Source organism: Tachyglossus aculeatus, chromosome 11, assembly GCF_015852505.1.
Source record: "Tachyglossus aculeatus isolate mTacAcu1 chromosome 11, mTacAcu1.pri, whole genome shotgun sequence".
Taxonomy (NCBI): Eukaryota; Metazoa; Chordata; class Mammalia; order Monotremata; family Tachyglossidae; genus Tachyglossus; species Tachyglossus aculeatus.
The window spans coordinates 32,500,956-32,526,751 of NC_052076.1; the positions used below are offsets into that span (position 1 = coordinate 32,500,956).

The 25,796-nt window shown below is 49.5% G+C and overlaps 1 protein-coding gene across 3 annotated transcripts in view; it reads right to left on the bottom strand.

Moving 5' to 3' along the window:
- Positions 1–25,796, bottom strand: part of DSCAML1 (DS cell adhesion molecule like 1) — a 244,631-nt gene that overhangs the window by 53,644 nt on the left and 165,191 nt on the right. For 2 of the 3 annotated variants that reach the window (XM_038754515.1, XM_038754516.1), the window contains exons 4-7: positions 15,336–15,482; positions 7,825–8,103; positions 2,941–3,216; positions 1,017–1,313 (exon numbers count right to left, since the gene is read on the bottom strand). In XM_038754515.1, coding sequence (XP_038610443.1) covers positions 1,017–1,313; positions 2,941–3,216; positions 7,825–8,103; positions 15,336–15,482 — 999 coding nt within the window. The remainder of the gene's footprint in view (positions 1–1,016; positions 1,314–2,940; positions 3,217–7,824; positions 8,104–15,335; positions 15,483–25,796) is intronic. The other variant, XM_038754517.1, reaches the window with a different exon arrangement.

The window sequence follows — 25,796 nt, forward strand, 5'->3', positions numbered from 1 at the left end:
AGACATAGAGAGGAAGGCTGGCTAGTTCTGTCCATCTGTGACTCCGGCTTTGAACTGGGGGAGGAGGGACAGTATGGATCCCCCAGCCACAACTGACTAGGGGGTGGGCAGGATGGGGTTTCCTCCCCTTCCAGAAGACCTGGGACCTTGGGGTCTTGCCCACTCCGGGCCCCCTTCCCCCTGGAGGGGGAAGGACCTATGCTATGGGGAGGGGAATCAGGGGACCCCAGGGGGGCTGCGGCTCTGAGCGAGGGTGGAGCCTGAGCTATGACCTCCATCCAGATGCAGGAAAAACCGAAGTCCCTGAGCGAGGCAGTTTGGCTCCCAAAGGAGTCACATCTCCTGCAGCCCCCGAGGCCCACCCAGGGAGAATTTTGGGGGGCTCTGGGTCTCAGGTGACTCAAACCCCTGCAGGCAGAACAAAGCCACCTGGGGAGGTGGGTCTGGAACAACAGGATCAGCAGGGATGGGCAGGGAGGCTGACTCTGAGCTCCAGCAGTCACTATGGGGACAATCTCCCCAGGGGACCCTTCCTCACTCCCCACCACCTCCCAGTCCAGTGACAGCAGATACTTTGCAACCTAAGGCGAGGGCAATTCCTGATCCCTTGGCCCCAAGAACTGGGGGGCAGGTCCGTAGAGCTAATCCTCACTCCAACCCCACCCCACCCCGCCTTCTCTTGCTTCCACTTGGGGGTGGGTGCTGTCTTGGGCTGCTGAACTTGGAGGGTCTTTGGTGGCTGGGAGGGAGCGAGGGGCCCTGAGGAAGACTGAACCAGGCCAGGGCAGGGAAGACAGAGGGGTCTAAATGAAGACGAGGCAAGGTCAAAGAGAGGAAGGAGAGGCAGACTGCACTACATAGGAACACATGATTTTGGGGGGTGGGGGTGGGGGGAGGCCTGAGAGAAAGCCAGAGACAGAGAGACCAAGAGACTACCACAAACGAAAATCAACAAAACCTCAACCAGCGAAAAGGAAACCAAAACCCTGTTCTGAGAGTTAAAGGTAGACAGGCACCTCTTACGTTTATTCGCGCTTGGTACTCCACACTGCCCACTGAGTTCCGCGCGGAGCAGCGGTACACGCCTCCATCTCGGATCTGCGGGCCCGTCACGTTCATGTGGCTCACGGTGGTCCCGTCCAGCGTGGTGAACTGGCTGGTGCGGTGGGCGCCGTCCCGGGGGATGGGCTCGTCGTCCAGGGCCCAGGTGACCGAGGGCGGGGGAGCCCCCTTGGCTGCGCACATCAGCGAGAACTGCTCGCCGGGGTTCACCACCTTCTCGCTGAAAGATGAGATGATCCGGGGCGTCCCATCTGCAGAGGGGCGGGAAGGGCCCCCACTCCCGTCATAGCGTCAGCACCAGGCTGTTTTGGGGGTCCACAGCCCCCTGGGGCCTCCCCTCCGCCCCTGGTGCAAGGGGCAGGGGTGGACTTCCTGGACCCCAGCAGGGTCTACTAGTGATCTGGGAAGGCTCTCTGTGCCATCCTATGTGACCTGGGGCAAGGTGCCTAGCATTTCTTCAGACTGTAAGCTCCTTGTGGGCAGGGAACTTGTCTACTAACTTGTAGACAACAGGGAACTTGTCTACTAAGCTCACAGTACTTTCCCAAGCACTTAGTGCGGTGCTCTGCCCACAGTACGTGCCGAATAAATACTGTTGTTTGATTGACTGGGCTCCAGTTTTCCCTCCAGTGGGAGGGGGAGAATGATCTGGCCCCGGCAGGGTTGTGGTGAAGACTACTGACCTCTTAAGGAGGGGAAAGGACTCAGAGGTCTTTCTAGGCTGGTGATCCCTTCTGGCTTGATGACCAGACCCGTACCCCTGTGGGGTTTTCAGAGAAAGGACAGGCCTCCTTTTCCTCTCCCTGACCCTAGGGGTTCAGGAAGGATAAAATGGACTTCAATTTCAGAGGAAGAGAGTGTGATCAGACACAAGGAAGAACTTCCTGTCTCTGGGAAGTTTAATCCTTAGAACAGGCACTGAGAGAGTGGCGGGGGAGACCCCATCCCATGGAATCTTTAGGGAAAAATCAGGCCCCACCTGCCCTGGCCTGGTTAGCCAGTAGCTTGTGGGCAGAAGGATGGATTGGATGGACTCTTGAGATCACTTCCAGCTCTAGAATAGTGAGGAGCAGGCTTGTCTTCACTGCTTTATGGTAAACTCCTCAAGAGCAGTAATACTAATACTAGTACTACTACTACTAAAATAATAATAATAATAATAAAAACAATAGCCATGTGTCAAGTACTGCACTAAGCACTGGGGTAGATATAAGATAATGAGGTTGGACATCATAAGAATAATAATGATGGCATTTGTTAAGCACTTACTATGTGCAAAGCACTGTTCTAAGCACTGGGGGGGATACAAGGTGATCAGGTTGTCCCATGTGGGCTCACAGTCTTAATCCCCATTTTATAGATGAGGTAACTGAGGCCCAGAGAAGTGAAATGACTTGCCCAAAGTCACACAGCTGACAAGTGGCAGAGGTGGGATTAGAACCCATGACCTCTGGCTCCCAAGCCCGTGCTCTTTCCACTGAACCACACTGCGTCATCCCTCTCTGAAGTCAAGCTCACAGTTTAACGGGGGAGGGAAAACAGGCATTTTATCTCCATTCTACAGAGGAGGAAACTGAGGCCCTGAGAAATTAAGTAACTAGCCCTAGGTCACTCAGTAGGCAAACGACAGAGCCAGAATTAGACCCCAGGTCCTCTGGCTCCCAGGCCAGTGGTTCTTTCCATTAGGCTTTGTTGCTTAGAAACATTTCTACTAACTCTATTGTACTCTCCCAAATGTTTAGTACAGCACTCTGAACATAGGAAGTGCCCAATAAATACTCTCAATCGATTAATCCATCTGGCCACACGAACTCTCTCTGCTGCAAGTAACCACTAGGGTCTGGAGCCCCAGCTGCCCAGACCCTGACCCCAGCTCACCCTCCAGCACAATAATGGCGAAGTCCTGAGCAGTCTGGGCATGGCGGGTGGCGAAGCACTGGTACGCCCCTGAGTGACTCTTCTGAGCGGTGGTGATCAGGAGGCTCTCGTTGCTCAGCCCGCGGATCGAGATGGACTCGTCGGGCGCCACAGGCTCCGTGTTGCGGTACCAGCGGAGGGTGAACTCCGGGGTGCCGCTCAGGGCACAGGACAGGATGACCGTGCTGCCGATGCCCGTCTTCAGCTTCTTTGGGGTCAAGGTCACATGCAGGGGGTCTGGCTCACCAGTGTGAAGTAGAGGAGATGAACAAGAGAGAAATGGAGAATGATCAATCAATCAAGGATATTTGTTGAGCACTTGGGAGAATACAATAATAATAATTGCTGTATTTGTTAAGTGCTTACTATTCATTCAATCATATTTATTGAGCGCTTACTGTGTGCACAGCGCTGTACTAAGCGCTTGGGAAGTACAAGTCGGCAACATATAGAGACGGTCCCTATCCAACAACGGGCTCGCAGTCTAGAAGACAGATCCGGGTGGTGGCGTGTACCTCTGCTCCGCGGTACACGGAGTACCAAGCGTGAATAAACGTAAGAGGTGCCTGGCTACCTTTAACTCTCAGAACAGGGGTTAGGTTTCCTTTTCACAGTCTAGTTCCAGGCACTACTAAACGCTGGGGTTGGTATACGCAAATTGGGTTGGACACAATCCCTGTCCCACGTAGGGCTCACAGTCTCAATCCCTGTTTTACAGATGAGGTAATTGAGGCGCAGAGGAGTGAAGTGATTTACCCAAGGTCACAGAGCAGCAGGGCATAGTGGCCTGGGAGTCAAAAGGTCATGGGTTCTAATCCTGGCTCCGCCACTTGTCTGCTGTTTGACCTTGGGCAAGTCACTTTACTTTTCTGTGCCTCAGTTACCTCATCTGTAAAATGGGGATTGAGACTGTGAGCCCCATGAGGGACAGGGACTGCGTCCAACCCGATTTGCCTGTATCCCTCCAGTGCTTAGTACAGTGCCTGGCATCTAGTAAGTGCTTAACGAATACCATAATTATTATTATTATTGTTGTTACAAAACAACAGAATTGGTGGACATGTTCCCCACCCGTAATGAGCATTCAGTCTAGCGTGGGAAGACAGACATTAAATAAATCGATTGGTTATTTCATGCACACATGCAATACCATTAACAAATACCACAATTATTATTGTTACACACATTAATAATCAATCAATCAATCAATCGTATTTATTGAGCACTTACTGTGTGCAGAGCACTGTACTAAGTGCTTGGGAAGTACAAGTTGGCAACATATAGAGACAGTCCCTACCCAACAGTGGGCTCACAGTCTAAAAGGGCAAGGTGCTTAGCGTTTCTCTAGACTGTAAGCTCCTTGTGGGCAGGGAACTTGTCTACTAACTTGTAGACAACAGGGAACTTGTCTACTAAGCTCACAGTACTCTCCCAAGCATAATATAATGATGATGATATATAATGATAATAATAATGATGGCATTTGTTAATCACTCACTATGTGCCAAGCACTGCTCTAAGCACTGGGGGGATACAAGGTAATCAGGTTGTCCCTCATGGGGCTCAAAGTCTTAATCCCCATTTTCCAGATAAGGGAACTGAAGCTCAGAGAAGTTAAGTGACTTGGCCAAAGTCACACAGCAGACAAGTGGTGGTCGGGTTTAGAACCCATGACCTTTGACTCCCAAGCCTGTGCTCTTTCCTCTGTGCAACGCTACTTATCCAGCATTATGTACAAGGCACTGTACCTCATCTCCAAGCCAAGCTGTTGCTTGCAATGAGATGGGGACTTCCACCCAGGGCCATCCCTGTCTCTCCTGAGTCCTGTTGGAGCAGGGAGGGATGGTGGCCCAGGGCAGACACAACTTCTCGGATTCTGATCTCCCTGCTCCCCGGGGCCCACAGAGTCAGTGCACACGGGGATAGGGTGTCTGCTCATAATTGCCAATCACAGAGTCCCCGGGCACTCTGTAATAATAATAATAATAATGATGGCATTTATTAAGCGCTTACTATGTGCAAAGCACTGTTCTAAGCGCTGGGGAAGTTACAAGGTGATCAGGTTGTCCCACAGGGGGATGACAGTCTTCATCCCCATTTTACAGTTGAGGTAACTGAGGCCCAGATAAGTGAAGTGACTTGTCCAAAGTCACACAGCTGACAATTGGCAGAGTTGGGATTTTACCTCCTTCCCTTCCCCACAGCATCTGTAATATATGTTTGTACATATTTATTACTCTATTTATTTATTTTACTTGTACATATCTATTCTATTTATTTTATTTTGTTAGTATGTTTGGTTTTGTTCTCTGTCTCCCCCTTTTAGACTGTGAGCCCACTGTTGGGTAGGGACTGTCTCTATATGTTGCCAACTTGTACTTCCCAAGCACTTAGTACAGTGCCCTGCACACAGTAAGCGCTCAATAAATACGATTGATTGATTGATTGATTGATTGATTGACCTCTGACTCCAAAGCCCGGGCTCTTTCCACTGAGCCACGCTGCTTCATCTTCTACCAGTGTCTCCCACTAGCCAGGCTCCCGGGGCACTAGGGGAAGACTAGATCACCTGCTCCCTGGCCCTGTGAAGAGGAGTCATCAGAGCAGAGAGGCTGAAGCTTGTGTCCCTTCTGCTGGATTTGCACCCTTTATTCAACCCACTCTCAGCCCCACAGCACTTATGTCCATATCCTTTCTCTCCGTCTAGACTGTAAACTCACTGTGGGCAGGAAGCATGCTTACCAACTCTGTTACATCACACCCTCCCAAGGGATTAGCATAGTGCTCTCTGCACACAGGAAACACTCAATAAATGCAATTCATTCATTCATTCATTCATTCAATCGTATTTATTGAGTGCTTACTGTGTGCAGAGCACTGTACTAAGTGCTTGGGAAGTACAAGCCGGCAACATATAGAGACGGTCCCTACCCAACAACGGGCTCACAGTCTAGAAGAGGGAGACAGACAACAGAACAAAACATGGAGACAGGTGTCAAAATCGTCAGAGCAAATAGAATTAAACCTATATCAATCAATCAATCAATTGTATTTATTGAGCACTTACTGTGTGCAGAACACTGTACTAAGCGCTTGGGAAGTACAAGTTGGCAACATATAGAGACAGTCCCTACCCAACAGTGGGCTCACAGTCTAAAGGTTTGCACATCATTATATGCACATCATATGCACGTCATTAACAAAATAAATAGTAAATATGTACAAGTAAAATAAATAGAGTAGTGAATGTGTGCAAATATATATACAGGTGCTATGGGGAGGGGAAGGTGGTGGGGGGGGGATGAGGAGGAGGAGAGGAAAAAGGGGGCTCAGTCAATAAATAAATTGATTTATTGTGTCAGAACAAGATTTCCTTCCAGGCTCTGGTACTTGATGGATGGTAGGTGTGCCTCTCTGTGGGACCATCAGGCCGCCCGTGGGAGTCCAGAGGGGCTCAGAGCCCCCCTCCTGTCACCCTGCTGGCCTAGGGAGGATAGGGCTCGGACAAAAAAATCACGATCATGGTGGGGGTTCTGTGGGGACTATTTTTCTCTAGCAGGGGGAGAGAATCTGGGCTCTGAGAAGGATTTCCCATCCCTTCAGAGACTCCAGGAGAGGGACGCACCCCCTCCCAACCCCCGGACCCTAACTCTTCCTGTCCCTCTCGACTCAGGCTGCTTCTCCCTATTCCCTCAACCTCCCTCTCCCTTCATGCCCTGGAGTGACTGGGCGGTTCCGCAGCTGCCCGGCTTCTGAGGCTGCTCCCAGTTGGCCAGGCTGGTTGGGACGCCAGGTGCTGGGCCAGGGTGTGTTTTAAAGGGGGAATTTCATACCCCTTTGCAAAGCCCCCTGCTCAGATCCAGGAGCTCCAGGGAGGCACTCCAGGGCCCCAATCCTTCTCTCTCCCCTGCCTGTCTCTGAGGGCACCCTCCCTGCCCCTCAGAACCCTTCTACAGTCTATGGAAGGAAGAAAGAGGAGGGAAACCAAGACAAGATTTTATATCACCTTCTAGCGGCTTGATTAAACACTTTGTTACACACCCCAGGCCTACAAAGCTCATGTAAATAGTTTTATAATCTACTATTTCCCCTATCCCTAATCTACATTAATGATTGTCTTTCCCTGTAGATTATAAGATCCCTGGGGACAGGGATCACATCTACCACTAGACAGTAAGCTTATCCCTCTTTAGAGTGCAAACTCGTTGAAGGCAGGGAATGTGTCTGTTTATTATTATATCGTACTCTCCCAAGTGCTTGGTACAGTGCTCTGCACAGAGTAAGCGCTCAATAAATATGATTGAATGAATGAATGAAAGAACTCTGTAGTATTGTATTCTTCCTAGCTCTTAGTACAGTGCTCTGTACACAGGTAGCACTCAATAAATGTCACCAATTGATTGATTGAGCCATCCAGGTGAAACACTTCTAGAGTTCCTTGTGAGTAATAATAATGAGAATAATAATGACATTTATTAAGCACTTACTATGTGCAAAACATCATTCTAAGCACTGGGGAAGTTACAAGGTGATCAGGTTGTCCCACGGGGGCCTCACAGTCTTAATCCCCATATTACAGATGAGGTAACTGAGGCACAGAGAAGTGAAGTGACTTGCCCAAAGTCACACAGCTGACAATTGGTGGAGCTGGGATTTGAACCCCTAAGCTCTGACTCCAAAGCCCATACTCTTTTGCTGAACTTCCATGGGATCCTGGCTTTCTCACCCTGGCAAACTCACCTGAGCCCAGTTCAGTGTTGGAAGTCCCACTGGCTGAGTCAGTCCCTAGCCCACCTCTCCGTCCCCCAGCTCTCCCTCTCGTCCCATCCCCAAACTCCTGCTCACCGATGACCTTGAGGGCGCCCGTGGCCTCAGCTGAGCCGAAGGTGTTGGTGACCTCACAGATGTAGGTTCCGCTGTCCTCCCCGCGCAGGTCGCTGATGGTCAGCCCGGTGACGCGCTTGGTCCAGCGGCTGTCGGCAGGCAGGGGCCGGCCATCCTTAAGCCAACGGATGGCGGGGTTGGGGTGGCCCGAGGCGATGCAGGGGAGCTCCACGGTCTGGCCCGTCTTCACTTCGCGGGACTGGAAGCCGTCGAGGATGGTAGGGATGGACTCGGCTGGGTCTGTAGGGGAGAACAGAGGTCACTGGGCTGTGAGGGTCAGCAGTGGGGGGCAGAGAGGAAGGGGGCCAGAGGGGCAGGGAGTAGGGGGAAGAGGAGCAGGGGCCAGAGGGGCAGGGATTAGGGGCAGGGAAAGGGGGCAGAGGGGCAGGGAGTTGGGAGGGCAAAGAGACAGGGGCTAGAGGGGTAGGCCTGTGCAGGGCAGAGAGTGGGGGGCAGAGGAGCAGGGGGAAGTGGGGCAGGGCCATGAGAAGCAAGAGGGCACAAAGATGAGGGGAGCGGGCCATGAAGGGCAGGAGGGCACATGTGAAGGGGGATGGAAATATCCCTATACTCATTTCTTCCCCTGACCATAATTTATTTTAATGTGCCCTCCCTCTAGTCTGTAAGTTCCTCGTGGGAAGGAATTGGGTCCAACCAACCCTATTTTATTGTACTCTCCCAAGCGATCAGTATAGTGCTCTGAACCCTTCTAGACTGTGAGCCCATTGTTGGGTAGGGACTGTCTCTATCTGTTGCCAAATTGTACTTTCCAAGCACTTGGTACAGTGTTCTGCACACAGTAAGCACTCAATAAATACGATTGAATGAATGAATGAATGAAATGCTCTTTGGGCCGTGCCTGGGGTGGGGTTCTGTAAATTCTGTAAGTTCTGTAAGTTCCTCATGGGAAGGAATTGGGTCAGTCATGCAATTCAATTGTATTTATTGAGCGCTTACTGTGTGCATAGCACTGTACTAAACGCTTGGGAAGTACAAGTTGGCAACATATAAAGACTGTCCCCACCCAAAAACAGGCTCACAGTCTAGAAGGGGGAGACAGACAACAAAACAAAACATGAAGACAGGTGTCAAAGTCGTCAGAATAAATAGAATTAAAGCTAGACGCACAGGGAATAGGTCTGTTTCTTGTTCTACTGCGCTCTCCCAGGCCCTCAGTACAGTGCTCTGCACACAGTAAGTGTCGAATAAATGGGATCGAATGAATGAAGCAGCCATTAGATATCAGTGACTGATTGAGTGGCTGAACAATCCCCGTGGGTCCTACCAACCCTATTTTATTGTACTCTCCCAAGCGATCAGTATAGTGCTCTGAACCCTCCTGGACTGTGAGCCTGTTGTTGAGTAGGGACCGTCTCTATATGTTGCCGATTTGTACTTCCCAAGCACTTAGCACAGTGCTCTGCACACAGTAAGTGCTCAATAAATACGATTGAATGAATGAACACTATTACCACTTCATATATACTATTGATTGATTGATTGGGTAGGGGGTTAGGGGGCAGAGGTGAGAGGGGTGGGGTGGGGGGCTGAGGGACGCGAAGTGGGGCAGGGGGGCTAGTACAGAGAAGGGGAACAGAGGGGCAGGAGGACAGATGGACAGGAGAGGCAGGGGGCCAGGGAACAGAGGGACAGGATGGCGGTAGGCTGACGGACGGGTGGGGGTGATGAGAAGGGAATAACTGAATTAAACAAGAAACAACAACCAAAGCAATCTGGCGAAAAGCGGAAAGCACAAAGGAATCACTCACGCAGATAAAGACTCAGAGAGGAGCTTGTGCGCCTCGTCTGCGTGTGAGTGGTGAGAAGCAGCAAGGCACAGTGGCTAGAGCCCGTCCTGGGAGTCAGAAGATCATGGGTTCTAATCCCGGCTCCACCACTTCTCCGCTGCCTGACTTTGGACAAGTCACTTCACTTCTCTGGGCCTCAGTTCCCTCATCTGGGGTTGAGACTGTGAGCCCCACGTGGGACAGGGATGATGTCCAACCCGATTTGCTTGTATCCACCCCAGCGCTTAGTATAGTGCCTGGCACATAGTAAGTGCTTAATACCAGAATTATTATTATTATTTTGTGCGACTGAGTCTGCATGCATTTTATGTACTTGTTTTGTGTTTACATAGGCGTGTTTTGGGGGATGACTGTGTGTATGCAGGAGGGAATGCTCCTCCAGACTCCCCACCTCTTGTCGAGGCCCCCAGCTGGAGGCGCAGCCCACCCCTCGACCCCAGAGTCGAGGGGGCAGGTGCGATCCAGAGACCCAAAAGGACGAATGGGCGGGGCGACATTGGTCCTGCGGACTACCAGCCAGTAAATCAAATCCATGGGTCAACGCCGGGGTAATGTCGGGGTGCGGGGGGGTGAGACGGGCTGACCCCTGGGTGGCGGCTTTTAGGGAGCATGGAGCCGCCTTCTTCCAGGGGCTAGTTGACTTATGGTCCCTTAATAATAATATAATAATAATGATGATATTATTTATTAAGCACTTACTATGCGCCAGACACTGTTCTAAGTGCTGGGGTGGATACAAGCAAGTTGGGTTGGACATAGTCACTTGTCCCACGTGGGACTCACAGTCTTAACCCCCAATTTACAGATGAGGTGACTGGGGTGCAAAGAAGTGAAGTGACTTGCCCAAGATCACGCAGTGGACAAGTGGCAGAGCTGGGATTAGAACCCATGACTTTCTGACTCCTAAACTCATGCTGTACCCACTACACCATACTGCTTCTCAAAATTATGGTATTTGTTAAGCATTTACGATGTGCCAAACACTGATCTAAGCGCTGGGGTAGAAACAAGATAATCAGGTTGTCCCACGTGGGGCTCACAGTCTTAATCCCCATTTTACAGATGAGGTAACAGAGGCAGAGAGAAGTTAAGCGGCTTGCCCAAGGTCACACAGCAGATAAATGGCAGAGTCGGGATTAAAACTCACACCCTCTGACTCCCAAACCCATGCCCTCCCTTCAAGGCTCTACTGAGAGCTCACCTCCTCCAGAAGGCCTTCCCAGACTGAGCCCCCTCCTTCCTCCCCACCTTCTCCCCCTCCCCACCCCGCTGCCTTACCTCCTTCCCCTCCCCACAGCACCTGTATATATGTATATATGTTTGTACGTATTTATTACTCTATTTTATTTGTACATATTTATTCTATTTATTTTATTTTGTTAATATGTTTTGTTTTGTTCTCTGTCTCCCCCCTTCTAGACTGTGAGCCCACTGTTGGGTAGGGACCGTCTCTATATGTTGCCAACTTGTACTTCCCAAGCGCTTAGTACAGTGCTCTGCATACAGTAAGTGCTCAATAAATATGATTGAATGAATGAATGAACTAAGGTATGCTGTCCTCCCCATTCCTCAAAGCACCTTCCCGCCCCCTCCCGCCTCTCCCTACCCAAACCTTCCCTTCCTCCCCATCCTCCTGTCCTTGACCCTCCCATCCATCCCTCCCCTCCCTTCCTCCCCCAGCCCCTCTCCCTCCCAGCGCTTCCCCGCCCCACCCCTGGCCATCCCTTTCCAACCAGCCTGCACACTCGGCTCCTTTGGTACTACCCTTCTCCTTGGGCCTCCATCTCACATGTCCCGTGTTCCATGGCCCATGTCCTACCTCTGGCCTGGAAAGCCCTCCCTCCTAAAATCCACCAGGCAATCACTCTTTCCCCCTTCAAAGCCCTACTGAAGGTGCGCCTCCTCCAAGAGGCCTTCCCAGACTGAGCCCCTCTTTTCCCCAGCTCACCCTCGCTTCTGCGTCACCACGACTCACTCACTTTGCACTTCCCCCCTCTCCTCGCCCTATGGCACTTATGTATATAATAATAATAATAATCACATTTGTTAAGCACTTACTATGTGTGAAGCATTTTTCTAAGCGCTGGGGGGAATACAAGGTGATCAGGTTGTCCCACATGGGGCTCACAGTCTTCATCCCCATTTTCCAGATGAGAGAACTGAGGCACAGAGAAGTTAAGCCACTTGCTCAAAGTCACATGGCTGACAAGTGGTGGAGCCGGGATTAGAACCCATGATCTCTGGCTCCCAAACTCGGGCTCTTTCCATTGAGCCACACTGCTCCTCTTAGCCACGCTGCTTCTCTTATGTATGTATCTACAATTCTATTTATTTATATTTATGCCCATTTACTTGTTTTGATATCTGTCTCCCCTTTCTAGAATGTGAGCCCGTTATGGGAAGGAACTGTCTCTCATTATTGCTGTGTTGTACTTTCCAAACAGTACAGTGCTCTGCACACAGTAAGCACTCAATAAATATGATTGAATGACTGAATGAACCAGCCGTCCCCGCCCTTCCCCAGCCCCTTCCCATCCATCCAGCTGGGGCCTCCTGCTCCCCGCTCATCCCCTGCCCCCTCATTCCAGTGGCATCTCCCCTGCCCCTGGGCATTAGGCAGTTACCCGGGGGCCAAAGAGACCCCTCTCTAGCCCTCTTTGGGCTGGTGGGGAGCAAGGTCAGGGGGCACTTCCAGTCCGACATCACATCAAATCACGGGAGCCTGGCACCCACTGGGGGGGTCTCCCTGACTCTCCTACAAAGAGCTTTGGGCTAGGGAGTCCTCCTCCTCCCACGGCTCAGCTCATACATTAGTTCTGCCCGGCTGTCCGTGTGTCTCTGTATCTGGTTGTCACTGTCTTTCTTGGAGTTTGTCTCTCTCAACCTCTGTCTCTACCTCTGTCCTTGAGCACGTCTCTATAACTCTATTTCTGTGTCTGTCTGGCATCCCTCATCCTGGTTGTCTCTGTCTTTCTTGGGGTTTGTCCCTCTCAGCCTCTGCTTCTCTCCTTGCACGCATCTCTATAACTCTATTCCCGTGTCTGTCTGTGCCCTGGGTCTTATTCTTTCTTTGCAAACCTCTGCTCCTCACTGTGCCATTCCCTGTGTTTTTCCATCTATGTCTCCATCTCCCTGCATGTCTCTGTCTCTCTTGGTCGCTCAGGTGTCCCAGTTTCTCCATGTCTCTGTGTCTCACTCTTTCTATGGGCTTTTGGACCTCAACTTCAAAGGGCCCATTTCTGTTTCTGTGTTTCACTCTCTGATCTGTTTTTTCTTTGTCTTCCTCCTTTTCTTTGTCTTCTCCCCCTTTTAGACTGTGAGCCCACTGTTGGGTAGGGACTGTCTCTATATGTTGCCAACTTGTACTTCCCAAGTGCTTAGTACAGTGCTCTGCACACAGTAAGCGCTCAATAAATACAATTGATTGATTGATTGATTGATTGATTGTGACCCACCCCCAGTGATTCTCTGTCTCTCACCTCCTGTGTGTCTCTTGCTTCCTGTATATCTCCCCTGTCTCTGTCTCCTTGCTGACATCTCCTTCTCTCTTTTTGTACTCCTGGGTGGCAGGGCAGAGCAGGGGAAATGTGGGCAATGAGTTCATTCATTCATTCATTCAATCGTATTTATTGAGTGCTTACTGTGTGCAGAATTGGAAAGAGAGTTGGGCAGGGGCTGCAGGGAGATAATAACAATAACAATAATAATAATAATAATAATGAAGTAATTAATTATTATTATTGTGGTATTTAAGCTCTTATGTGCCAAGCACAATTAAACATTGGGATATATACAATATAACCAAGTCCCACATAGGGCTCATACTCTAACTAGGAGGGAGAACAGAAATTGAATCCCCATTTTGCAGATGTAGGTAACAGAGGCTGGTGCACTTTCTACTAGCCATGCCGCAATGGTGGTATTTATACTGTACTAAGTATGGGGGCCGATACAAGATAATCAAGTCGGACACAATCCCTGTTCAACACGGGGCTCCTTGTCAGCTGTGTGACTTTGGGCAAGTCACTTAACTTCTCTGTGCCTCAGTTACCTCATCTGTAAAATGGGGATTAAGACTGTGAGCCCGCCGTGGGGCAACCTGATCACCTTGTAACCTCCCCAGTGCTTAGAACAGTGCTTTGCACATAGTAAGCGCTTAATAAATGCCATCATTATTAAGAGATATTTAATCCTCATTTCTACAGTTGTGGAGACTGAGGCCCAGAGAAGATAAGTGACTTGCCTAAGGTCACAGAGCAGGCAAGTGGAAGACCTGGGTTCAGAACGCAGATTTCCTGATCTCATCCTGTCTTCTTTCCACTAGGCTAGCTGAATGTTGGCATGTTAAGTAAATTTCATGTATGTTGTAGGGTGTGGTACAAGTTATATGTTAGCACAGCATTTTTTAATGGTATTTTTTAAGAGATTACTAGGTGAAAGGCACTGTACTAAGAGCTGGTATAGATATAATTAATCAGGTTGGACACAGTCCACGTCCTACATGGGGCTCACAGTCTTAATCCCCTTTTACGGATGAGATAACTGAGGAGCAAGAAATGACTTGTCCTAGGTCACATATCAGACAAGTGGCAGACCAAGCCCTTCTGATTCCCAGTACCGTGTTCTATCCACTAGGCCAAGCTGTTCCTCTTCTGATTCATCATATATGTTATGGGTAGTAAAATTCACAGATGGGTATTATATCCCTGATCCCCAGCTCAGCACCTCCCTGGACCAGCTAGTGACCCTGGTGTCTCTCCCACAGCCCTTCCCACAGTCTCCCACAGGGCCTGGAGGAACTGAGGCTTCATCTCTCCATCCCCAGGAGCCCTCCCCGACATTACTTGCCCCAAACCAGCTGCCCAGGTGAGCAAAGCCTCATCAGTGTGGAGCTCAAGAGAAATTGGATTGAGGGTGAGGAGGAATTGAAATCAAAGGAGAAATTCTGTTCCCTTTTGCTCTCCCTCACCCCAGCACCACCACTGGAAGCAGTACCAACATCAGTCCCGACGTCCTTTCAGGTTCCTGCAGCTCAGAACCACCTGCCACTGTTTGAAAGCAGCATGGTGTATGGATAGAGCCCGGGATGAATAATGAATGAATGAATAATGAATGAATGAATGAATGGGTTCTAATCCTAGCTCCACCACTTGTCTGTTATGTGACCTTGGGCAAGTCACTTCACTTCTGTGTGCCTCAGTTACCTCATTTATAAAATGGGGATTGACAGTGTGAGTCCCAAGTGGGACAGGGACTGTGTCCAACCCAATTTGCTTGTACCCACCTCAACATTTAGTACAGTGCCCAGCACATAGTAAGTGCTTAACAAATACTATTATTACTGTCATTATTAAGTTTGGGACTGGGGGCTGGGCCAGGAAGGTTTGTGAACAGAAGTCCCTGGTGATCAGGAACCTTTCGGTCCTAGACGGATTCCGTGGTCACTCACCTGGAGACAGGGGGCTGCCCCAAATGACCTTTCTAGAATATGCCCTCTCCCAATCTCCACCTTGGGATTTGGGATTTGGAGATTAAGAGGAGATTCATCAAGGGGGCAAACATCTCCCTCTGAGACTCCCAGACTCCTGGGGTCAGGCCCGGTCCCCGGCACCTGGTTGGACCCGTCTTCCCGGGGGCAGAGGCGGGGGTGGAGGGAGGACGCACCTGATACAGAGAGCCGAGCTCCGTTGCTCTGCCGGGTTTCCCCGCTGTACTTGTGCTTGGTGATGCAGCGGTACGTGGATAGGGCATCCTCTTTCTGCACGTCCGAGATGTACAGGCCGCCGTAGAAAGTAATAAAAAAACGATTTTCTGGAGACACATGTAAGAGAGAGAGACAGACACAGAGAGAAGCAGCTGGTGATTCATCTGGCCGGACTCTGGCCATGGAGGCCAGGTTGACCACGTCCAAGGCCAGGTTGACCACGTCCACGGGGGACAGAGCTCTGGCCAGGAAGGGTTACACAAGAGCCGAGTTAACAGCGGGGAGACGGGAGGGCTTGGTTGGTGAGTGTTGCACAGAATCACCTCTCAGCCCAGAGACACAGTCACATAAACACACAGAGACAAAGACACAGAAACAAAACATGCAGATGCACTGAGAGATAGAGGCAAGTCATATAAACACACAGGGACAAAGACATACAAACACACAGACACATAGAGAGAGACAAAGACGTACAAAGAAGCAGACACAAACATGCAGACACAGAGAGTCAGAGATAATGGCACACAGACACCCAAACAGACACTTAAACAAACACACAAAGACACACAGACACACCCATAGACAGAAGAAGATGCAGAAAGACACAAAGTCATACAAGGATACAGAAGCCATAGACACTCAGACATACTTCCATAACCGCAGATGCAAACCCAAAGACAGACAAACCCAAATGGGTACACAGACACATACACTCACACACAGAGACATATACACACGCAGGTAGACCCACACAAATTGAACACATGCACACACATGCATACACATTCTCAGAAACATATCCACGAAGATAGAAGTACACACAGTTATCAAGTTATCTCCAAAGATACCATCATCCACATAGGTAGCCTAGTGGAAAGAGCCCAGGTCTGTGAATCAAAGGACCTGGGTTCATTCATTCATTCATTCATTCATTCATTCATTCAATCGTATTTATTGAGCACTTACTGTGTACAGAGCACTGTACTAAATGCTTGGAAAGTACAAGTTGGCAGCATATAGAGACGGTCCCTACCCAACAGTGGGCTCACAGTCTAGAAGGGGGAGACAGAGAACAAAACAGAACATATTAACAAAATAAAATAAATAGAATAAATATGTACAAATAAAATAGAGTAATAAATGCATACAAACATATATACATATATACAGGTGCTGTGGGGAGGGGAAGGAGGAAGGCACGGGGGGATGGGGAGGGGGAGGAGAGGGAGAGGAAGGAGGGGGCTCAGTCTGGGTTCTAAACTTGCCTCTGTTCCTTGCCTGCTGTGTGACTTTGGGCAAGTTACCCATGACCCAGTTTTCTCATCTGTAAAATGAGGCTTTAATACCTGTTCATTTATTGAGCACTTACTGTGTGCAGAGCACTGTACTAAGTGTTTGGGAAGTACAAATCGGCAACATATAGAGACGGTCCCTACCCAACAATGGGCTCACAGTCTACCTGTTCTCCCACCTACTTTCACTGTGAGCCTCGTGTGTCCAAACTGTTTAACTTGTATTTACCCCAGCGCTTAGAACAGTGCTTGACCCATAGTAAGTGCTTAACAAATACCATTATTATTACTTGTTTGTGCTTGGCACAATGAAAGTGCTTAACAAATACCATTAAAAAAAAGGATATATATGTAAATTCTGTGGCCGTGGAGTGAGTGCCAAAGTCTTTAGGGATGGACTAAGTGTGGGTGACATTGAAGGGAGGGAAAATAGGTTGGGGAGATGAGAGGTCAGTCAGGGAATGGTTCCTGGAGGAGATGTGGTTTCAGGAGAGCCTTGAAGATAGGGAGAGTAGTGTGGTCTGTCAAATATGAAGTGGGAGGGAGTTTCAGGTAGGAGGGAGGGCGTGAGCATGGGGCCGACTGTGAGAGAGGTGAGAGAAGCAGCATGGCTTAATGGAAAGAGCCCGGGCTTGGAAGTCAGAGATTGTGGGTTCTAATCCCATCTCCGTCACTTGTCAGCTGTGTGACTTTGGACAAGTCACTTAACTTCCCTGTGCCTCAGTGACCTCATCTGTATAATGGGGATTAAGACTGTGAGCCCCACGTGGGACAATCTGATTACCTTGCATCTAGCCCAGTGCTTAGAACAGTGCTTGGCACATAGTAAGTGCTTAACAAATATCATCATCATCATCAACATCCAGGCACAGTAAGGGCATGGAGGTCATGTAACTCCCCTGAGGCTAGAAGGGTCTCCAGAGGTCATTCTGTCCATCCCCCTGCTTCCATCAATCCAGGACATCAAATTCTCAAATCCTACCAGCTGTAATTTGCACTAATTTCCATGGATTTGGCCAAGTCCTGGGGAAAATGTCTTCTTCAATTTCCCCCATAACTTCCAATCAAAGGCTAAAAGGGGACTAAATTGGGGTTGGCAGCCAGGAAGCAAGGGACAGGGAAAACAAGGAATTGTTGTTCCCCAAATCCCACCCCATTAGGGTGTGGGTCACCCGGAGGAGCTGGGTGGGTGGCAAGCTCAGAACTAACCCAAGAAAACACTTCTCCCCTTAGGGAGTAGTGAGAATATGGAATGTGTTATGCCAGGAAACTGGGCAGCAGATCTGGGGGGCTTGGACAGATCCACCTATGAGCGGTCCATGCTGGCTCACTAGAGGAAGAGTAGAGATAGAGAGTTCATTCATTCATTCATTCATTCATTCATTCATTCAATCATATCAATCAATCAATCAATCGTATTTATTGAGCGCTTACTGTGTGCATAGCACCGTACTAAGCACTTGGAAAGTACAATTCAGCAATAAAGAGAGAAAATCCCTGCCCACACTGGGCTTACAGTTTAACTGGGGGTGTTGGATGGTCTATGCTGGGTCATTGGGGGGAGAGTCAGGGAAGGAGAGGGGAGAGTCAGGGATGTTGGATGGCCCGTGCTGGGTCACTAGGGGAGTCAGAGACGGAAGGGCAGATTCAGGGATGTCAGATGGTCTGTGCTGGGTGACTAGGGGAGTCAGGGGTGGAGGGGGACAGTCAGGGGTGTTGGATTCCCTCTCATCTTATGAAAACTCTCACCCCTACCCTCCTTCCCTCCTTAACTTCCATTTTCAACTGCTCACTCTCCACCGGTTCCTTCCCCTCTGCCTTCAAACATGCCCACATCTCCCCCATCCTAAAAAAACCCCTCTCGACCCCATTGCTCCTTCTAGTTATCACCCCATGTTCTTTCTACCCTTCCTTTCCAAACTCCTAGAACGAGTCATCTACACTCACTGCCTCGAATTCCTCAACTCCAACTCTCCTAGACCCCCTCCAATCTGACTTCCATCCCATCCACTCCACCGAAACTGCCCTCTCAAAGGTCACCAATGACCTCCTTCTTGCCAAATTCAATGGCTCCTACCCTATCCTAATCCTCCTCGACCTCTCAGCTGCCTTCGATGCTGTGGACCACCCCTTTCTCCTCAACATGTTATCCAACCTTGGCTTCACAGACTCCTAGTTCTCCTCTTTTCTCTCCGGCTGTTCATTCTCAGTCTCCTTCGTGGGATCCTCCTCCGCCTCCCATCCCCTTACTGTAGAGGTTCCTCAAGGGTCAGTTCTTGGTCCCCTTCTGTTATCTATCTATACTCATCATCATCATCAATCGTATTTATTGAGTGCTTACTGTGTGCAGAGCCCGTTGGTGAACTCATTCGCTCCCACGGCTTCAGCTATCATCTCTACACTGATGACACCCAAATCTACATCTCCACCCCTGTTCTCTCTCCCTCCCTCCAGGCTTGTAACTCCTCCTGCCTTCAGGACATCTCCATCTGGATGTCTGCCCGCCATCTAAAACTCAACATGTCCAAGACTGAGCTCTGTATCTTTCCTCCCAAACCCTTTCCTCTCCCTGACTTTCCCGTCACTGTGGACGGCATTACCATCCTTCCCGTCTCACAAGCCCACAACCTTGGTGTTATCCTCGACTCTGCTCTCTTGTTCACCCCACACATCCAATCCGTCACCAAAACATGCCAGTCTTACCTTCACAACATTGCTAAGATCCGCCTTTTCCTCTCCATCCAAACCACTACCTTGCTGGTTCTATCTCTCATCCTATCCCGACTGGATTACTGCATCAGCCTTCTTTCTGATCTCCCATCCTCCTGTCTCTCCCCACTTCAGTCTATACTTCACTCTGTTGTCCATATTATCTTTGTACAGAAACGCTCTGGGCATGACACTCCCCTCCTCAAAAATCTCCAGTGGTTGCCTGTCAACCTACGAATCAAGCAAAAACTCTTCACTTTCGGCTTCAAGGCTCTCCATCACCTCGCCCCCTCCTACCTCACCTTCCTTCTCTCCTCCTGCAGTCCAGCCCGCACTCTCTGCTCCTCTGCTGCCGCTAACCTCCTCACTGGGCCTCGTTCTCGCCTGCCCTGTCATCGACCCCTGGCCCACGTCCTTCCTCTGGCCTGGAATGCCCTCCTTCCACACATCTGCCAGACTAGCTCTCTTCCTCCCTTCAAAGTCCTACTGAGAGCTCACCTCCTCCAGGAGGCCTTCCCAGACTCAGCCCCCCTTTTTCCTCTCCTCCTCCTCCTCCCCTCCCCACTGTCCCCCTCCCCCCCTCTGCCCTACCCCCTTCCCCTCCCCACAGCACTTGTATATATTTGTACATATTTATTACTCCATTTATTTTATTTGTACATATTTACTCTATTTTATTAATGATGTGTATATAGCTATAATTCTATTTATTCTGATGGTATTGACACCTACCTACTTGTTTTGTTTTGTTGTCTGTCTCCCCCTTCTAGACTGTGAGTTTATTGTTGGGTAGGGACCGTCTCTATATGTTGCCGATTTGTACTTCCCAAGCACTTAGTCCAGTGCTCTGCACACAGTAAGCACTCAATAAATACGATTGAATGAATGAATGAATGCGCTGGCTCACTGAAGGAGAGTCAGGGAAGGAGGGGGAGAGTCAGGGATAGGTCTCTGCTGGAAAGCAAGCAATAGGCTAATGGTCTGAGGACCTGATTTAGGCCTATCCAAATCCCCATGTAGACCCTCTCCCAGCCCTCCATCCTTCCAGAACCCTATCTTTGAGGGCTCATCACCCAGCGAGGATCCACACACAGAAACCAGTAATGTCCTCATCTCTAGGAGAGACCCTTCCCCACCCTGCTTCACCAGGGGGGGTGGCAGGGTCCTGGCCCAGTGTCATGAGGATGCAGAGGGTAACCTGGTTCAGTGGGCCAACTCTACCTGGGCCCTCCCAGCCCCCTCCACCTCACCCGCAATTCCTCCCTGCTTGGCGCCCAGGCCCCTCTTGAAGTTCTGGGCCCCCCACCTTCCCCTTCTGACTGCGCCAGCTGCCTATCGGACTGGGGGCCTTGGGGGGCCGACTCGCCCAGAAACCAAGTCTGCACAGAGGGACATGTCTGCCAAGCTGGCAAATTAAAAAAACAAAACAAAAAAAAAGAAAAAAACCAAAAACCCACCCTCTCAGTCGTGCGCGGGCGCACACATACACACATACACACACAATTTGCTGCACCCGCAGTGTGGGGGGCAGGGATGGGAGAGGGAGAGGCAGGATTGGAGCTTGCCAGCCGGCAGGCATAGGGAGCAGCAGGAGGGATGCAGGGTGGAGGTGGGCTGGGGAGGGGAGGTAGGGGGAGGAATGGGGATGAGGCGGGGACGCTTGCACTTCATTAGCTAAAATTTGCATAGGCTGTTTTACCCCCTTACCATGTCTCTCCCCCCCCCACCCCAAAGTCACAGCAACCCCCCCTCATCATTCATTATGTAACTGGGAACTGAGCAGCCGGGCTGAGTCCTGACAGCCAGAAACACCCCGGGGCGGTGGTTGGGGGTGGCGTGTGTTGGGGGTGGTGGTGTCCAAAGGCACCCAGAAAAGAGGAAGGGAAAAAAAACCCAACTCCATCGTATAGCCACCAGCACACCAGTAAGAGCAGTACACTGGTCATACTGGGGGGGTAGGCGATGCGGTTTCTATAGCAACAAGCAGCTCCTGCATCTCATATTTTACACCCCTTCATTGTCCTCGTTTCCCCCCTCCCCCCTCTTTTTTGTGCATATTTAATTGCAGTAACATTTTCAGACGCACCGGGCTACTCCTCCGGAAACAAAGGCTTTGGAGAGGCAGAGATGCGCAGCACGATGCAGGCGGAGGAGAATCAGGGGTATTATGTTAATCCCCTCTGGGGGGGACTTCTGCAACATCAGTTATGCATGTTTGATGAGAATCAAATTATGGGCTCTGCTGGGGAGAGGGGCGGGAGGCAGGCACCCGTCGAGCGGTGCACAATGGAGAGCGGAAAAGGAAAATATGGAGAGACAAAGGGGTCTGATGGGGAGCAGGAAGTATTCCTACTTCCAGGCCCAGGGATCGGCCCTCCCGGCCTCTCCCACCTGACCCCAGAGGAGAGACCCCGGGAGGAAGAGAGCTTGGCCTCGGCCTCTCTCCGGGCCCGGAATGCCGTCCCTGCTCTTCTTCTGCACTCCTGCTCCCTCCCTTCAATGCCATTAGGAACTCAGCTCCAGGAAGCCTTCCTAGATTAACCCCAACTGAATCTGGGCAGGCAGAACACTCCTAATTGTCCCTTCCACACCTGTTTATTTCTAGACTTTTGTTTTGTTGTCTGTCTCCCCCTTCTACACTGTGAGCCCGTTGTTGGGTAGGGACCATCTCTATATGTTGCCGACTTGTACTTCCCAAGCGCTTAGTACAGTGCTCTGCACACAGTAAGCGCTCAATAAATATGAATGAGTGAATGGACTTGTGGACAAGGCCCGTTTTGTCTGTGCTTGCTTAGATCAGGTCAGGTCTCTGCACTGGTATCTGCACTTTTCCTTAGAGTGTATGCCTATGTGTGTGTGCTTGCACATATGCGTATGTGCACGTGCACATATGTGTGTCTTGCCTCCTGTCCCGCCACCCTCCAACCTCCAATTAGAATGGCAGCTCTTTGAAGGTATGGACTGTGTCTCCTCCTCCTCCTCTTCTTCCTCCTCTTTCTTCTCCCTCTACCCCATCGCTTAGTACAGTGCTTAGCGCTTAAGTGCTTAGTACAGTGCTCTTATACAGTAAGCGCTCAATAAATACGATTGAATGAATCCCTCAGTCCTGGGCTTTGCTTCCAAGAGGTGATCAATCAATCCAGGTGACTGATCCTAGAGGGGGAAGGGAAGAGGGAGAAGTCAGGTCCGTGAAAAAGTCAGAAGCCGCTGGAATCTGGGGCCTGCTCAGAATGATAATAATTAATAATACTTGTGGTATTTGTTAAGTGCTTACTATGAGCCAGGAACTGTACTAAGCGCTGGGATTGACACAAGATAACCAGGTCTCACATGGGGCTCACAGTTCAAGTAAAAGGGAGAATACGTTTTGAATCTCCATTTTACAGATGAGGGAGCTGAGGCACAGAGAAGCAGCATGGCTCAGTGGAAAGAGCACAGGCTTGGGAGTCAGAGGTCATGGGTTCAAATCCCCGCTCCGCCAATTGTCAGCTGACTTTGGGCCAGTCACTTACCTTCTCTGTGCCTCAGTTACCTCATCTGTAAAATGGGGATGAAGATTGTGAGCTCCCCTCGGGACAACCTGATCACCTTGTAACCTCCCCAGCACTTAGAACAGTGCTTTGCACATAGTAAGCGCTTAATAAATGCCATCATCATCATCATCAGAGAAGTTAAGTGACTTGCCGAAGGTCACACATAGTGGAAATAGGATTAGAACCCAGGACCTCTGACCTCCAGGCCTTTGCTCTTTCCACTAGGCCATGCTGCTTCCCTTAGCTTCATGATGCCGCCCCTTAGCCTCATTTTCCCCATCTGTGAAGCGGGTAATTTCCTCCTTCTCTTCTTGGCCTCAAGAAAGCTAGTGAGCTTGGACGGAAGGATCAGAGGGAGGGAGGGCAGAGAAGAAGGCTGGGAGGCTAGTTTGTTCAAGTCAAGCAGAATGGAGAGTCAGGAGGACGGAATGGATCGGGTGGGGGCTGGTGCTTTCTTTTAATCAATCAATCAATCAATCAATCATATTTATTTAGTGCTTACTTTGTGCAGAACACTGTACTAGTGCTTGGGGGCATACAGTATAATAGAATTGGCAAATCCTTCCCTTCCCACAATGAGCTTACAGTCTAGAGGAAGAGAAAGACATTAATATAAATGAATAAATTTACAGCTATGCATATAAGTGCTGTGGTGATTCATTCATTCATTCTTTCAATCATATTTATTGAGCACTTACTGTGTGCAGAGCACTGGACTAAGCACTTGGGAAGTACAAGTTGACAACATATAGAGATGGTCCCTACCCAACAATGGGCTCACAGTCTAGAACAGTGCTCCAGCGCTTAGAATAGTACTCCAGCACTTAGAACAGTGTTTTGCACATAGTAAGCACTTAATAAATGCCATTATTATTATTATTATTATTATTATTATTATTATTATTGTTAGAAGGGGGAGACAGATGACAAAACAAAACATGTGGACAGGTGTCAAGATGTCAGAACAAATAGAATTAAAGCTAAATGCACATCATTAACAAAATAAATAAAATAGTAAATATGTACAAGTAAAATAAATAGAGTGATAAATCTGTACAAACATATAATACAGGTGCTGTGGGGAGGGGAAGGAGGTAGGGTGCGGGGATGGGGAGGAGGAGAGGAAAAAGGGGGCTCAGTCTGGGAAGGTCTCTTGGAGGAGGTGAGCTCTCAGTAGGGTTTTGAAGGGAGTGAATACAGGGTGCAAATCCAATTGCAAGGGTGATGCAGAAGGGAGTGGGGGAAGAGGAAATGAGGGCTTAGCTTTTCCTTTTCATGTTATCTTGGTTCTGAAATTCCTCCTCCCTTCCGGGGAAGCCAGGGGGTTGGGGCAGGTGGTAGTGGTGGCATTGAGCAGAGAGAAAGAGGGGCAGTTGGATCCGATTCTGATCTTGGAGTTCCACAAGTGCCGACAGTGGGATACTGAAAGGAAGGACTGAGTCAGTGCCCTGTCTGTCTGTCTGTCATCTCTCTCTCTCTCTCTGTCTTACTCTCTAAGTCTCTCTCCATCTCTCTGAGGGCCTGTTGTTTTCTCTCTAGTTCTAATTTTCATCTGTTTCTTTGTCTTACTTCCCTTCATCCCTCCCTTTCTATGTCCCAGAGTGACTGAGTCTCTATGTTTCTCTGCCTCTGCCCAACTTGATATGCCCAACTTGGAGAGGGGGAATATGCAGAAAGAAAGTACCTTTAGCCTCTCCTAGTTGCTGCTGTCAATCATTTCCTCTCCATATTAATTCATTCATTCAATCGTCTTTATAGAGCTCTTACTGTGTGCAGAGCAGTGTACTAAGTGCTTGGGAAGTACAAGTCAGCAACATATAGAGACAGTCTCTACTCAACAATGGGCTCACAGTCTAGAATGGGGAGAATACCATCACTCCCCTCCCCCTAACCATCCCCAGACACTGCAACTCCATGGGGTTAGGAGTCAGGCCAAGGGTTCAGGAATCTAATGAGCTCACACCCCCACCTCCCCACTTTTGACCTCTGTTCACAGCTGATCCCCCTGTTTGGAAGTCTTTCGACAAATCAGACAGACCACAGCTTTCCTAAAATTTCACCACCTCCAAAGTAAGCTCCCTCTAGACTGTAAGCTCACTGTAGGCAGGGAGTGTGTCTGTTTATTTTTATATTGTACTCTCCCAAGTGCTTAGTACAGTGCTCTGCATGCAGTAAGTGCTCAGTAAATATGATTAATGAATGAATGGACAAACCTTCCCCAATTAATTCCCATTCCTGCAAATCATTCATTCATTCAGTCATATTTATTGAGCACTTACTGTGTGCAGAGCACTAGCACTTGGAAAGTACAATTGATCAAGAAAGAGAGACAATCCTTGCCCACACCGGGCTTACAGTCTAGAAGGGAGGAGACAGACATCAAAACAAGTAAACAGGCATTAATATAAATAAATAGAATTATAGGTATATACATAAGTGCTGTGGGGAGCAGGAGAAGAATGAAGGGAGTGAGTCAGATGACACAGAAGAGAGGGGGAGCTGAGGGAAAAGGGGGCTTAGTCTGGGAAGTCCTCTTGGAGGAGGTGAGTCTTCAGTAGGGCTTTGAATAGGGAGGAAGACTGATTGGCAGATTTGAGGAGGGAGGTCGTTCCAGGCCAGAGGTAGGAGGTGGGCCAGGGATCGACAATGGGCCTGTTAGACTTTATTCCCTTAGTAATAGTGTCTCTCCTGGTTTTGGATTGCAGGGACCTGGGAGTCAAAGGACCTGAGTTCTAATCCTGCCTCCACCAATTGTCTGCCATGTGACCTTGGGCAAGTCATAACTTCTCTGGACCTCAGTTTCCGCATCTGTAAAATCTCTCAGTCATCTCTAGCACTTACATTAAGCTTCTCTGCAAAGTGATCCCCACCAGCCAGGCCTGTG